General features: G+C 48.0%; 2 protein-coding genes across 3 annotated transcripts in view; both read left to right on the top strand.

Moving 5' to 3' along the window:
• SLC9A8 (solute carrier family 9 member A8) overlaps positions 1 to 16,206 on the top strand; it is a 67,064-nt gene that overhangs the window by 27,704 nt on the left and 23,154 nt on the right. For both annotated transcript variants that reach the window (XM_006129459.5, XM_075901222.2), the window contains 3 exons: positions 8,650 to 8,751; positions 10,238 to 10,272; positions 11,998 to 12,141. In XM_006129459.5, coding sequence (XP_006129521.1) covers positions 8,650 to 8,751; positions 10,238 to 10,272; positions 11,998 to 12,141 — 281 coding nt within the window. The remainder of the gene's footprint in view (positions 1 to 8,649; positions 8,752 to 10,237; positions 10,273 to 11,997; positions 12,142 to 16,206) is intronic.
• LOC149523465 (uncharacterized) lies at positions 2,179 to 7,746 on the top strand. The gene has a single exon (XM_089769685.1). It carries the CDS (start codon positions 5,844 to 5,846, stop codon positions 7,272 to 7,274), a length of 1,431 nt encoding a protein of 476 aa, XP_089625811.1. The 5' UTR covers positions 2,179 to 5,843; the 3' UTR covers positions 7,275 to 7,746.

The raw sequence follows: 16,206 nt of genomic DNA, 5'->3' as shown, positions 1-16,206 counted from the left end.
CGGCAAGAGGCCCCTAGAAAGTAAAGGAAACCGGCAGGCTCCCCTTCACCTAAACTGCACATGAAAAAGAAGATCTCTCCAGCTTGTTCCCTACCTCCCAGAGCTAGCAAAGGAGATAAGCTTGGCACATCTGGTACCAACCATCCCTGTGCCGCATCGGTCATGGAACCGAAATCGCAAACCTTGCAAACTCCAGCACCAATGGCAATGGCACTGAGGCCACTAGAGGCCCATGAACCAGATAAAACTCTGTCACTGATGGCACCACAGGAGCTGAGCAGGACCCTGGCGTTGTTGAAAGCAACGGTGAAACCCCCCAGATCCTTACCTCAATTGCCACTCCTGGAACTGGTGCCCTCTCCAATGGCACCGATGCCTCCTCCATCAGCACTGAAGGAGCCTGCTGATTCCTAGCACTGCTCAACACACAGGCGCCGTGCCGAAGAAATGGTGCCAACCACAGCGCCATGTGCTAGGTCACTGCGGGATGAATCCCATACACAACCATCATCCGCCATGTTCTATATCAATTGTCAGGGTGGTGTCTGCTCTCCTTCCCTACGTGTGGAGGCTGTATGCCTGTGGAACTGGTGTATCAACAACAACACCTATCTAGTTGCATCATATCTCCCAGGGATCAACAATACAACCGTGGATGCTCTCAGCCGCCATTTCGGAACAGACCATGAGTGGGAGATGAATGAAAGCATCATACAAACCATATTCCATGGGGTTCCCAATGGTAGATCTTTTCACAACTTACTGGAATACCAGGTGCCCCCAGTACTGCTCTCATTCCTAGGGTCATCAGGAAGATCGAGTTGAACAGCACCAAAGTCATCTTCTTAGCACCAGTGTGGGCCAGATAGGGAAACCAAGTCTATCTTTATTGAATGTCTCGTCAGCCTCCTTACCCCTTTCCGATTTGTCCATGCCTCCTTTCTCAGAATGCAGGTGCTCTTCTCCATCCCTGACCGGAAACACTACACCTCACTGCATTTTTCTGCCTAAAGTCTGCTCAGAATTTCACATTAATGAGCCCATTGTTCTACCTACTGTGAAAGTAGAAAGAATTATACTGTAAGAAAAAGATGAATTGTGCTGTAATAATTGAATAAGTTAAAGGAATTCTGTTTGTCTTTTTAAGAGAAAGAAGAAAAGTATGTTAATGTTGATTGTAGGTATGCAGATCAAGGTGCTAGCCAATTTGGGCCTGAGTTTAACAGGAAAAGAAACATTAAGTGTTAGGAAACAATTCCAGATAATCAGGGAGATATAGCCAGGAGATTGCTGTGTGCTTAATATTGAAATGAAGAGTACTTGAGTAGCCTCACACTAATTATGTGAAGTTTTGCCCCCCTTTTAATCCTGTTAATTTTGGCTTCCTTTTGACTGTATAAAATCAAGGGGTTTGAACCTTGTAGGGTACTCACATTTTCTCCATGCATTTTAGCAAAGCTTTGCTGAAATAAACAGAGCAGTCTGCCAAATCTGTGAGTCCTGTCTGACTTTGACAATTTGGAGGTTCTACTGAGATGGCAACCGTCTTCGCTGAGGCTGTGTGATCCCTGACTGTCTTGCAGGACTACCGTGGCAGCCGGCACCTGGGCATTTAGCCCGAGCGGTCCTCCGCCAGAACGGAAAGGTGCACAGCCACAGCGAAGTCTACGCCATCGAACCTGTTGGTTCCTGCTCTGTTCTGGTAGGGATCCCGGGATCTAACATCAGGACTCTGGTCAGGTAATTATTTTGTCCGGACTGAGGACTGTCTTGTCTCTGTGTCTATCCGTCTTCCCTGTGGTGTGAGTGAGTCTGGGAGCCATCCCTGTCCAGGGACTGGCCGACCAAGGGGCTCCTGTCCCCGCGGTCTGTGAGACTGGAATCTGCACAATCGCAGCCGCACCGCACCTTGGATAAAATCCTTGGAGTGAACGCAAGGGCGATTGAGGCAGTAGCCTGTGGGCTTCTTTTGTGTGTTGCACCGGGCACCGCTCTGACGAACCCGAATTTCCTCCTGGTGTGATTGGTGTATGAAGTCCTCCTGTATGGGTAACCAGACGTCTAAGCAAGGGCAGTTCCCTAAAGGGACCCTGGCTCAGTTTATATATTTTAGAAAGGGTCCGGACTCCTGTAAATTTCTGGAAAAATGATCTAGATTGACTCTGGGGGGATCCCAAAACTCAGGATCTTGGAACAAAGACCAAGTGGATGTCTTAAAAGACAAACTTGGCCTTCCCAAAAACTAAATTGGCTAGAGGAGAGGTAGATTGCTTCATGCAGTGGTGGGACGAGGCAAATCTTAAATGAACTGAATCGAAGCTCGCCTCCCTTAAAAATTCTAATTATAAGAAAAAAAGCTTTATTGGAAACCTCCTCTCCCACCACCAGACCAAGCGCTTCCCTTTACCCCGTCCTCCAAGAAAACTCAGACCGGTCCCACTTGAAGCTATAAACCCTGGACCCACACGGAGCTCCACTCGATTTTAAAAGGTTTTCCAAAGCCCCAGGAAAACCCTACCAAATTTGCAGAGGAATTTTGCTAGTGTGCAATGCCTATGAACCCTCTGAAGCAGACCTCCTGCAACTGTGTAAGCTACTTATAACCCCGTAAACAGCAACAAAGAAAAAAACCCGGGCAACTATCACACAGACTGACTGATGGTTTTTGTTTGTTTGGTTGGTTTTTTTGGATTTTTTGGGGGTACAGCAACCAGGTAAAAATGGACAGGGCGCTGTGGCGCATGCGTTTGTTAATAGCCTCTTATCTGCTATTAGCAGTATGTTAAAGCAAATAAGTGTTGGATGGGAGGCCAAGACCATGGACAAATTGCAAGCAGTGGCAGAGCATTGCCACTGCACTCTAAAAGGAAAGAGAAGCAGTCCTCACAAAAGTTGATAGCTCTGCAAATACAGCATTATTCAGGGCAGGGCAGACAGTACTGGGAATGGGGAGGGTACCAAGAATGGGGATAAGGTCACAGAAGGGGTCGTGGCACCGGGTTTTTGGGATTTAGAGGTTTCAGCTCCGGTCATATCCACCCTGTGGGAACAAGGCATTATTGTCCCCTGTTCCAGCCCCTGTAACACCCCTATCCTCCCAGTTCGAAAAGCTGATGGTAAATCATGGCGGTTTGTTCAAGCTATTAACTGCATTGTTGTACCCACCTTTCCTGTAATCCCTAACCCAGCAACTATTCTGGCTTCTATCCTGCCAGATGCAACTCATTTTACTGTTATTGATCTGTGTTCTACTTTCTTTTCTGTCCCGGTTCACCCTAAGTTCCAGTATCTTTTTGCCTTTTCTTACAAGGAGCAGCAGTATGCTTCCCAAGGGGTACACAGAAAGCCCGTCTTACTTTTCCCAAGCATTAGCCAAAGACCTTGTTAACCTGGTCTTCCCCTCTGGGTCCACATTGGTCCAATGTGTAAATGATCTACTCCTCTATTCCCCTTCATTATCTGCCTCAGAAACTGACTCTTTAGTGCTTCTCACTGCCCCCCCCCCCCCACCTTAGGGTTACCTGTCTACTGTAAGCCCTTTACCCTTTTCTGCCGCGAGCAATCTGGTTGTGCACTTAGGGTTCTTACTCAGGAGCATGGTGGCAAAAATCGTCCAGTAGCTTATTTCTCTGCCACCTTGGATCCTGTTGCCCAAGGTCTACCCCCCTGTCTGCGTGCTGTGGCTGCCGCGGCACGCCTAATTAAAATGTCTGAGTCCCTTGTCCTCCGCTCTCCTGTTTCTCTCATGGTCCCTCACTCTATAGATACTCTCCTGCTACAATGTAATACAGCTCACCTTTCCTCCGCCCGCCTCACTTTTACTGCTTTCGGCTTCGCATATCACCATAAAGCGCTGTTCTCAACTGAACCCTGCCACTCTCCTTCCTCTGTCTAATGACGGTGAACCCCACGACTGCCTTGCAACTGTCTCTGCTGTCACCGTCCCGCGCCCTGACCTTTCTGATGTCCCTGTCTCTAACTCCGACCTTGTGTTATTCACTGACGGTTCCTGCTTTAGAGATAGCCAAGGTCGTCTCCTCGCAGGATACGCTGTGGTATCACTCTCTGAAACCCTAGAAGCTGTGCCTTTACCTTCTGTGACTTCAGCACAAGTTGCTGAACTAGTTGCCCTAGCTCGCGCTTGCTTTCTGGCTGAGGGACGCTCCACCACCATTTATACTGATTCTCGATATGCTTTTGGGGTTGTACATGACTTTGGCACCCTCTGGCAAGCTCGGGGTTTCCTTACCTCTGCTGGTACCCCTATCAAGAATGGCCCCTACATTGCTGCTCTCCTGTATGCAGTTTTACTCCCATCTGCATTAGCTATTGTTAAGTGCCCTGGTCACTCCACAGCAGATACTGATGTTGCTAAGGGTAATGCTGCCATAGAACCTTCCCTCGGTGCGTTTCTCGGTTCCCTTTCTGTTTCTGTACCACCGCCGTCCCTTTCTGACCTCACCCTGCTCCAAGACTCTGCCCCAGAAGCAGAAAAAGACTCCTGGGTCGCCCAGGGTTGCTCTCTACACCCTGATTCCCTTTGACGCTCGCCTAGTGGTGCCTTTGTGGCCCCCTTTTCGCTCTACCCAGCTCTGGCCGCCCTGCTACACGGCGTTTCGCATGTCGGAAAGGAGGGGATGGTCTCTGCTGTAACTAAGGCAGGATGGTGAGCCCCACATTTCAGCTCTTTTGCAGCTCGCCACTGTGCCACCTGTACCACTTGCCAAAGCTACAATGTTGGCAAACCTGTAAAGGTAGCTCACGGGTTCTGGGGCCTGCCCCAAGCACCGTTCTTGCATTGGCAGCTTGATTTTGTACAAATGCCTAAGTGTCAACGCTATGAATTCATTCTGGTTATGGTATGCTTATTTTCGGGCTGGATTGAAGCCTTTCCTTGTCGCAAAGCTGATTCACTGTCTGTTGCCAAATGTTTGTTAAATCATATTATGCCTGCCAAAGGAATTCCTGCCACTTTGTCCAGTGACAAAGGAATTCCTGCCACTTTGTACACATTTTACTGGACAACTTGTTCAGCACCTGGATCGTGTATTACATGTCACGCACTTGCTGCACTGTCCCTACCACCCACAGAGCGCAGGTGCAGTTGAAAGACGAAATGGCATGCAAAAAAAAAAATAAGCTTGCAAAAATTTGTGACTCTACAGGGTTAAGCTGGCCAGCGGCCTTATCATTGGCCCTTATGGAAATTCGATCCACCCCATCCCAAAGACATAAATTAAGTCCTTTTGAAATTGTTATGGGGCGCCCTATGCGAACAATGACTACCATTACTCCAGTCTCAGACTTGAACTTGACTCACAGTATACTCCTACAGTACTGCAAGGGACTAATGCAAGCTGTAAGTCACTTCCATTCACAGGTTTGAGCCGCCTGGCCAACCGAACCCACCTCTGACGCCTGCCACACCCTCGAGACAGGTGATTGGGTCTACATACGACACCACCAATGAAAACACGCCTTGGAACCCCGGTGGAAGGGCCCACATCAGGTGCTGCTCACTACCCAGACAGCTGTTAAGCTATCCGGCATAGCAGCATGGATACATGCTTCTCAGTGTAAGAAGGCACCACCCCCAGCAGACCAGTCATCGCCTCAGGACCACGCAGAGTCAATTTTGACTCCAGAAGAAGACGTAGAGGAACAGCCTGCAATACCTTACAACCTACGTTCACGTAAGGGTTGCCTGAAGCAGACGACAACCAAAAGCAAGGCCCAAGAAGAAGCAGCAGTGAGCCTAGCGCCTGCTGCCTGGTGGACATAAAACCGTGACTGCGGTTCCCTCAGCTGAGGTTGTCAGAACCAAAAAGGGTCTTGCCTCCAGCATGTGCCTCTGGTGGGGCCTGTTCCTCGGCTACTGGTGTCTTAAGGTCTGGGGAATCCACAATGACAATGACAATTCTTTTATCCACCAGCAAGTATGGATCGCTCAGACCCTTAATATCTCTAATTGCTGGGTCTGCAGCCACATCCCAGCCCACTCACAAGCTGGTGTTCCTGTCTTGGCAATCCCACTTAATTCCCCAGGCCTCACCGGAGGACCTCATCCATTTAACAAGACATGGAACAGTAATGACACTTGGGAAACAGTAGGAATAAATGTATCTAAATGGATAAGCGTGGTGGAGGGAAAAGGTCACTGGTGTTGGGTGTGTAATGGGACAGGGCTGAATCTGGGGAGGAGCAGTTGTCTTCAGCATATTGTAACCAATGGTGTATGGGATTATTCAAACAAGATTGAAAAATGGAGGACCGGGTATGGGGATATGAATTTTTTCTCAACCTGGGATCAAACAGGGAAATCACTCTCTTGCTCCCGCTACAGCCACCCTAGTGAGAACAGTACAATCTTTCAATGCCATGCAAATAACACCACTCCCCGTAAGGAGAATCACCTTGTGCCCTTCGGGGGATATTACTCCTCCTTTGTAGACACCTATATGGCAAAGGGGTGCAACCGACCCTTCCCGGCTTTGATAGGGCATCATTGGGTCTGTGGGACAAAGGCCTATACCACATTACCAGTTAACTGGTCAGGTATCTGTTATCCCGCCCAACTCTTCCCACAATTCCGAGTGTTAGAGTCCTTCCCACGAGAACGCCTCCGTAATTTTAGGCGAAAAAGAAGGGACTTGTCGGATGCCCAATGGTATGTGAATCACATAAGCCCTTTAACTTGGGAAGAGGCTATTGGTGGTTCCTTTATCCCATTTGGGGGAGTAATACATCATGCAAAAAGGCTTCTGAGGTTACAAGCAGTAGTTGAAATCATGGCAAATGAAACTGGAGAAAGTTTAAGGGCCCTGGCCAAAGAAACGGGAGCGATCAGACAAGTGGTCCTCCAAAACCGTCAGGCATTGGATATAGTGCTGGCAGCAAAAGGAGGGACCTGTGCTCTCATTGGCAATGAATGTTGTGTATATATACCAGACAACACCAATGATGTAATAGATCGCGCTAACTACTTAGAGAAGATTGCATATCTTCCTCACGAAGAGCCAAGTTCCCTGTGGAAATGGCTGAGTAACTTGTTCAATTTCACTGGCATAGGAAACTGGTTGTTTCAGGGAGCCCTGACTATCCTATTTGGGATCTTAATGATTTTTGTATGTTTTCAGTTAATCTCCTGTTGTATCCAAAACTGTGCAAAACATATCACACAGCTAGCTACCCCTCACCAGAGTGCTAATCTGATGATTTTAAATATCACTGATGAACAGAGAGACAAAGAACGGTTAATGCAAGAAACCCAGTAATTGTTGGTCATAGGCGAAGCTTGACCAAAAGGAGGGATTGTGAAAGTAGAAAGAATTATACTGTAAGAAAAAGATGAATTGTGCTGTAATAATTGAATAAGTTAAAGGAATTCTGTTTGTCTTTTTAAGAGAAAGAAGAAAAGTATGTTAATGTTGATTGTAGGTATGCAGATCAAGGTGCTAGCCAATTTGGGCCTGAGTTTAACAGGAAAAGAAACATTAAGTGTTAGGAAACAATTCCAGATAATCAGGGAGATATAGCCAGGAGATTGCTGTGTGCTTAATATTGAAATGAAGAGTACTTGAGTAGCCTCACACTAATTATGTGAAGTTTTGCCCCCCTTTTAATCCTGTTAATTTTGGCTTCCTTTTGACTGTATAAAATCAAGGGGTTTGAACCTTGTAGGGTACTCACATTTTCTCCATGCATTTTAGCAAAGCTTTGCTGAAATAAACAGAGCAGTCTGCCAAATCTGTGAGTCCTGTCTGACTTTGACACTACGTTCTACCTGAAGTTCCATGCTTCCCATGAGGAGGTGATGTTCCACACCTTGGATGTCCAGAGAGCATTATCATTTTATATTGACCGTACAAAGCCTTTCTGCAAGTCACAGACTGTTTTTATCACTTAGGGAATGTTCCCAGGGAACCACTACTATCATCACAGCGTATTTCCAAACTAGTAACATCGTGCATCTTCCAATGCTTCTTCCTCCGAGGCAGAACACTTTCTTTGCTCCCCCGAGCATACACTACATGGCCAGTGGCTACCTCGGTAGCCTTTTTGAAGAGAGTCTCTCTCGAGGACATATGCACAGCAGCTATGTGGTTATCCACCCAAACCTTCATGAGACTTCAAGTAGACTCAAGCTCTACAGTATCTCGAGCAGTTGTTTCATCTGCGCATAACACCTAATTTGAAACCCACCTTCCACTTTGTGGGTACCACTGTATGGTCACCAACAGTGGAGCACCCAAAGTAACATCTCTCTTGAAGAAAAGGAAATTACTCACCTTATGCAGTAATGCTGGTTCTTCAGGGTGTGTGTACCTGTGGGTGCTCCACTATCCACCCTTCCTCCCCTCTTCTTCGGATCTATTCCACACAATAAGGTTTGCATGAAGAAACTGAGGGAAGTTGGGACGTGCGCACAAACTCCAAAGGCGTGAATGGCACATGCCCATGCCGCACATGTGCAGCCTGACCAGATACTACTTGAAAGTGTCTCCGATCTGCAGTGCCAGGACAAGCCTAGCAAGATCAGTGGAGCACCTCCAGGGACACACATCTCGAAGAACCGTCATTACTGCACAATGTGAGTAACTTCCTTTTCTTTTTCACTACCTCACCGTGTCTTGCTTTTGTGTTTTTCAGGGTAACTTCTTTCAGAACATAGGTTCCATCACTCTCTTTTCTGTATTCGGCACAGCAATTTCAGCTTTCATTGTAGGTGGAGGAATTTATTTTCTGGGTCAGGTAAGAGAAATGTCTGAAACTCCTGCGTACAATAGAATGGTCCTTCAAAAGGCCATTCTTTCAAAGAATGGTCAATAGTCAATTGAAAAGATTATATAAAATAGGAACTGAGATTAGCTTTGTATTTCCATGCATCCCACATATTACATTAGAAAAAGCAGGGAAGGTCTATCAGATTATGTAATTTCCTAGTTAGCTCATGAAATTAGGCAACTGAGGTGTGCAAAAAGGTGGATCCAGGTAAAAAATGCATTAAACAAGAATCAGACTTACTTGCTTTTTTGAGAAATGTAGCACAGGCTAAACTAAAGAAGTGATTGTAGGTCTGGAATAAGGTCTGGAATGTTAAAGACTAGTCGACTATCCGATAAGCAAATGTTTATCAGATTGACTAGTCAACTGACTATTCCCCTCTCCTTCCCTTCCCCTCCCCCCCCCCCCCCCCCCCCCGCCTCTATCAGATAAAGGCAGCAAAGGGGGGCGGGGGAAAGAAGGTATTTCAAAGGGCAGCACCACACAACTGAGGCCGGCTCAGCTGTGCCTGCGCTGCCCCTTTGAAACACCAAGGCAGCGTTTCAAAGCAGTAGCGCTGCCTGGAGCCTGGGGTCAGCTGGGAGTCCCCAGGTGATCCTGGGCTCTGCACAGCATTTCCATGGAACCCAGGATCAGCTGGGAAGTCTCCAGCTGACCCTGGGTTCTGGGGAAGTGCCACATGGAACCTGAGGTCATGTGGGGAGTCCTCAGCTGATCCTGGGTTCCGCTGAAATGCCGCACGGAGCCCAGGATCAACTTAGGAGTCCCCAGCTGTCCCCGGGCTACCCATGGCATTTCAAATCGGCAGTGCAACATGGAGCCTGGGTCAGCGGGGGACTCTGAGTCCCCTGCTGACCCCAGCTCTATGTGTGCGCTTCTGCTTTGAAATGCACAAGAGTCCCCGCTGGCCCCGGGCTGCACACAGTGTTCCTCATTCCTCCTTTGGAATGTACAAGAGCCCCAGCGGGGAAGAAATGTGGAAGTGCCTATCCACTAGTCAAGTAGTCGATGGAAATTCCAGCGACTACTCAACTAGTAAATTAACTGCAATTTAACATCCTTAGTCTGGAAGTCAGGCACATGTATGAGTTCTGGTCTCAGCTCTGACACTGACTCACTGTGTAGCTTAGGCAAATTCATTTAATCTTTCTCCTATCTCTTATGTCCTCATTTTATATAGTAGGGCTAACAATAGTTCCCTACCTCACTGGTGTCCTGTGAGTACTAGTCATAATTTACAGTCTGTTAAGCTCTTCTTGGGTATTAATTATTAAATTATGACCATTTTTATCATAATTTTGTTGTATGATGCACACCTGCACATCAGGATTAAAGTGCAGTTTGAAGTAAAAACTTCTTATGAACCTATACTAAATGTTTGTCTAGTAAAAATTATAAAATTAAATCTTGGCACAGCTGATTGTAACTTTTCTTTCTTGGCCTATCCTTTTAGGCTGAGGTAATTTATAAACTGAACATGACAGACAGGTGAGTTCTTGGTAAAATTGCCAATTTCTTGCAAGAGGCATTCTCCATAATTCTGCGATAGATGTGACAAACAGTACTTGCCCAGGTGTTTTGATTGTGTTCTGGAATGCTTAGTTTTAATGTCATTTGTAAAATTATTAATTAGAATGAATATTTTTAATTCTTGTAATGCCTTTTTCATAATGAAGTATATTAAGACTACTAATCCATAGCATTCTCTGATCAAAATGACTGGAGCAGTGGCAACACAATAATGAACAGCTTGGCACAAAAATATTTTCACTTTTTTTTTCTTGCAAATTATTTTCTTCCAGACTTCAAAATGAATTAATTGTGATCAACATTTGATTACCTGACATAATTAAAACATATTATGCATGTATGGCCTCCTTACCCAGAACTTCTCCTTAAACAAGGAGTGAACTTGTGAGAATCAATGCCACAGACTTTTCAGAGCACTTGACTAGCAAAGGCACGACTTAGTTTTCTAGAAACCCCCGTAACTACACAAGAATTGAGATTTCTGCTTTTGGTTGCATTATAAATCCAGTGTTACTGGGTGGACAACTTAGATTTACTTTTTTGGTTTTTTGTTTGTTTGTCTTTTACCGTGAACACAAACAGAGGTTTGTATTAAAGTCCATAAATCTGTTGGCTTAGTCAGAATCAAGAAATGTGACAAGAAAAAGTATGCATGAACAGCAGATGTCTTCCTTACCTGACTCTAACATCTGTCTTTGCAGAGCTGAGAGCTCCTGATTTTGTGGTCTCAACCTTTTAGTTTTAAGATCTAAAGAAGCTTTAGCATCTGTTTTTAAATGTCTGTTTGGGCTACATAGTTGAAGTACTATATGCTGCAACTGATAGCATGGCTAAACAACCTCCTTGTTTTGGTCTGATTCAGTATTTTCTATTAGTCGCCTAGTCTTTGAATATGTATTTCAGAGACAGTTTGTAGATCACGGTTTTCATATAAAACCCAAAATACTGATGATGTAAGGAAACCTCCAGTATTTAAAAAAAAAAAAAAAAAGAGAGAGAGAGACAGAGAGTCCGAAAGTGTATGTGAAGTCTGAAATATAAAATATTCTAACTGTGAAAGAAGACTAGGAGTAGGCATCACCTCTGCGATAAAGCCTCTTTCAATTTCAGTAACTTTAATGGCATGAGAGTAGATATAATTATTTTTTAAGTAACTGTCTAGGGTGGGTTTTATATTTTTAATGGAATTCTATACAGTCTTTTCACTCTATATCATCATACATAGCTGATTTAGTGGTTTGGATTGAGATCTATTTAACACCTGTTTCCAGAAAGGTATACAAGTTCCCTTTGTAGCTTTTAGTGGAACATATTGACTTATTTTGGAAAGTTTGGGGAGGCATATTGCTCCTACTTCTTTGTGACTTGGACATCCATAAGTTAGCCTGAGTTATCACAGGTCAGAGTACACAAGATTCTCATGAGTGTATGGTCTGTTAGCAGGTTTGGCTGTATTTAACAGCTGATCCTTTTTTCCAAAAATACAAAAATTCTCTTACTTTCTATTTTAAATATTGCTAGTCAAGTGCTTTAATGGGAAGATACAACTACAAAATATACCTAGTAGTTTTCCTAGAAAAGCCACTGGTATGTTCCATGCTTTTTCATTGGTCAGTATTGTCAAATTTATTTGATGTTTATACTGGCATGTTTTCTTTTTTTGAATTTTATGTATTCTCATAGTTTTGCCTTTGGCTCCTTAATATCTGCTGTGGACCCAGTGGCTACAATTGCCATCTTCAATGCCCTTAACGTGGATCCTGTGCTTAACATGTTGGTTTTTGGAGAAAGTATTCTCAATGATGCAGTCTCTATTGTCCTAACAAAGTAAGTGCATATGAATTTGTGCTATACTGTAGCACCCTCCTGTTCATGACCATAAAGCGCTAATGAATTTTGTTAGACTTACAGCTCCCCTGATTCTTAATAAAAGCTGCATAGGTAGAAAATACATATTTTCAATCTCATATCATTGTGTTGCTTGTCTGAGCCCACAAGTTATAACTAGGAACATCAGACTCATCATTCTGCTTCTATTCTAATGTTATAATAGTGATCACATTAGCTTGACTATCTCTTATCCCTAACATGCAGTTCTACTCTGAAAAATTACCTTATAAAATGTCTTTATTGAGTTCCTTTCAGTTGCATCTCATTGGTTCGAGATCAGATTTCCTCTGTTTACATATTACGAGGGGGCTGCACCCTCTGCTCTCTATGCTTGCCAAAAAAACCCTCTGTCAGCCACAACCAAATCGTGGTCTCTCCTCCTACCCATGCTGCAGCGGAATAGGAAAGGGCCACCACCACCTCCGTTTGCAGCCAAATTGGGAATGGACTGCGGGGCCTGCCCCAAGATCAGGGCTAGGGACAGGACGCTGTGGCCAGATGGGGGCTGGGTTTTGTTGGCCAGGCTCCATTTTAAATAAAGTAAAATATTATGTCCAGTACAAAAATATTTCAAAATTGTCTTAATGGCAGGGGCAGGGAACCTTTTTTGAGTGAGGGACCACTAACCCCCAGAAAAATCAGTTGGGGACCACACAAGTGAGAAGGGGAAAAAAGCCCCTCCCAAAACTCTCAAACCTCACTGATACTACCCACAAGTGAAACATCTCACTCCCCTGCTGCTCCATTTCCATGGTGAGGGGAGGACTAAGGTTCAAGGTCTCAGGCCAGATTAACTCTTCTGGGGTTTCAGGGTTAGTGTATTTTGTCAGCCCCCTAAGCTCTGGGGTGGGGCCGAAAATGAAGGGTTCAGTGTGTGGGACGAAACTGCCAGTGAGTGGAATAGGGATGGGGGTGCAGGATCTGGGCAGGAGGTGGGGTGCTTGAGGGGCTGAGGGTGCAAGGTCTGGGTGGGAGGTAGGGTGGAGGAACAGGCTGGGGGCAGGGTGTCTGGCTGTGGGAAGGAGCAGGAAAAAGCTGGGGACAGGGTGTCTGGGAAGGGGGAAGGAGCGAACTGGGGGTAGGGTGTCTGGCCTGGGGGGAGGGAACAGCAGTGGGCTGTGGGAGCGGGAGGGATAGGGTCTTGGCAGGAGAGTGAGTGATGGAGTTGGGTTGTGGGATCTCAGTGGTGGGTGAATGAGGGGGATAATGGTGTGGGGCAGGAGCAGGGTGGAGGTAGGTGTCTGGCCAGGGGGAGGGAGCAGGAGCAGGCTGGGGATGCGGGATCTGAGTGGAGGGTGAGTGAGGTGGCTGGGAGTGCAGGGGCTGGGCATGAGAGGGTGGAGGGCACTTACTTGTCTTTGGGTCTCATGCTGGCCCCAGGTTTGGCCTCCCGCTGCTCCCATTAGCTGGAATCTGGCCAATGGGAGCACAGGGAAAGCCTTCAGCTGGTGTGCTGCTGTTTCCCCAGCCCGGGAGGGGAAGCACTTCTTCCCTGTGCAGCAAGGCTTGGGGCTTTCTCTCCACCCATCCCAACTCCATAGCGGGAAAACAGCATTGGAGCTACAGTCATGTTGGGGAGGGCAAGGCTGCAGCGCCAGGCAAAGGGGGCCCAGGCTGCTCAGGTCAGTGCTGCCGGGCGCCTCCTTATCTGCCTTGCAGAAGCACCGTTTGCTGCTAGGCTTGCCAGATGGTTGAACAAAAAATACCAAACACCCCCCGCCGCCCCCCCCCCCCCCCCCCTGCCGCCAAAAAAAAGCACCAGGAAAAAATTCTGTCACGGGGGGGGGGGGAGACCAAAGTTGTTAAGCAAAAAAAAGGGGGGGGGAGGGGCGGAGCCAAAGTTGTTAAGCAAAAGTTGCACCGCTCCCTCCATTTTGGGACCACATACTAACCACCAATGTACCCACACCTCCTCCTGAGCAAGGCCCCCCAGTCTACCCATCCCAATGCACTCACCTCTGCCTCAGACCCAGGCCTCCTAATGCCCCCCATCCCAATGCACTCACAATTGCCTCAGACCCAGGCCCACCTAACATCTCCCCATCCCAGTGCACTCCCCTCTCCCTCTGAGGCAGGCATCCCCAGCGTTGGGAGCCCCCTGCTCCAATCAAATCTCCCCCTCTCCCACCCGCAGAACCAGGCACGGAGGAACAATCTGACTTTTAAAGTGGCTGCTCCTGGTACCCAGCCCGGCTGCCTCGGCTCGCATTGTAGAGAGAGGGAGGCATCATGTGGCCAGCTCCCGGTCTCTGCTGGTCACATGGGCCAGAGCAGCATGTGCGCTGCTCCCACCCCAGCCTGGCACCCCCCTAGTGTGGTGCCCAGCAACTGGTCTTTGCTGCACTCCTCACTTCCCGCCTCTGCCAGATGCAGCAGGGGAAAATTGTCCCCACTGGGTTTCCATCCCAGGGAAACAAGAAATACTGGACATTGCATGTGTCCGGTATTTCCTGTTTGCTTTTTTTAACCAGACGGAGCCTGCGAATACCAGACTGTCAGGGTGAAAACCGGACACATGGCAACCCTATTTGCTGCTGCAGTCCCAGTACATGTGCCTGGGCAGGAGGGAGTCAGTCTGGGTTTGGGACATGGGATGGGCTTGAGTCTCACTGGGGCGGCTCAGTGCTGAGCTCAGGATGCGGCCACTTGGGGCATGGCGGAGGATGGGGCAGCCGGGGATCTGGTGCTTCTCTTGAGCCTGGTGGACCAGCAGCCCGTGAGCGCCCAGAACAACCATGGCGCAAGCAAGTGGCTCTGGAGCAAGTCATGGCACCCTGGGACATGGGAGCCTGCCTGTGTTCCCAGTGCAAGTAGGCCGGGTTCCAGGGCTCGCACTACCTGAACAGGCAGGACCCTTAGGAGATAGAATCTGCCTAAGTTGGGCTACCAAGTGGCTTAGCTGGTCCCTCAACTGTGTCCAGGGAAGGGGCCCCATGCAAGGGTGCAGCCTGTGGATGAGATGACGTATGACATCATTCTGATGTCCCTCAGGAAAATTTTGGTGTTATATAGGGAGAGGGGATATTTTTCCCCTCCTCCAAGTCCTGTGCTCTGAAAACCAAGGTGTGTTCTTTTTGGCTTATGTAGAAAGATTTTTCTAGCCAAATACAGGCAGTCCCCGGGTTACGTACAAGATAGGGACTGTAGGTTTGTTCTTAAGTTGAATCTGTATGTAAGTCGGAACTGGCGTCCAGATTCAGCCACTGCTGAAACTGACCGCCAGTTCTGACTTACATACAGATTCAACTTAAGAACCCCAAGCGTCCCCAAGTCAGCTGCTGCTGAAACTGATCAGTGCTGATTCCAGGAAGCCTGGGGCAGAGCAACTCTGCCTCGGGCTTCCTGTAGTCAGCGCTGGTTAGTTTCAGCAGCGGCTGACTTGGGGACGCCTGGGGCAGAGCAGCTGGGGTGCTGCTGGGTTGATCCAGTAGCACCGCTCCTCGGCGCTACTGGCCCAACCCAGCAGCACTCCAGCTGCTCTGCCCCAGGCGTCCTGATTCAGCCACTGCTGAAACTGACCAGCAGCGGCTGAATCAGGACCTGGGGCAGAGCAGCTGGGGTGCTGCCGGGTTGGTCCAGTAGTGCCCAGAGTGGGCGCTGCAGGACCAATCCGCAGCGCCCCAGCTGCTCTGCTCCAGGGTCCAAAACAAAAGCCTGGTCTGCTGGGGGGGGCACACTAGCCGCGCCCCCCCCCCCCAGCAGACCAGGGACAAGGGGAGCAGAGCCGCAGCGGTAGCGGCAGCGGGGCTTTGCTCTGGCAAAGCCTCAGAGGCGCGGGACCCCCCCGCGGCTGCGGCTTCAGTCCCGGTGCCTGTGGTCTGCTGGGGACGGTCCCCAGCAGACCACAGGCACCGGGACTCAAGCGGCAGCAGCGGCGGGTTTCCGCGCTTCTGAGGCTTTGCTCTGGCAAAGCCTCAGAAGCGCAGGAACCTGCCCGGTGCCCCTGGTCTGCTGGAGACGGTCGGGGCTTTCTCGCCCCGGAGCTCGCAGGTAGTAATCCGC

Source organism: Pelodiscus sinensis, chromosome 17 (assembly GCF_052426305.1).
Source record: "Pelodiscus sinensis isolate ZL-2025 chromosome 17, ASM5242630v1, whole genome shotgun sequence".
Taxonomy (NCBI): domain Eukaryota; kingdom Metazoa; phylum Chordata; order Testudines; family Trionychidae; genus Pelodiscus; species Pelodiscus sinensis.
The sequence above is the reverse complement of the archived record's forward strand: the minus strand, read 5'-3'. Positions and strand labels throughout refer to the sequence as shown.

Excerpts from the sequence above, each read along its gene's own strand:
- LOC149523465 (XM_089769685.1), top strand. The coding sequence starts at position 5,844 with ATGTGCCTCTGGTGGGGCCTGTTCCTCGGCTACTGGTGTCTTAAGGTC.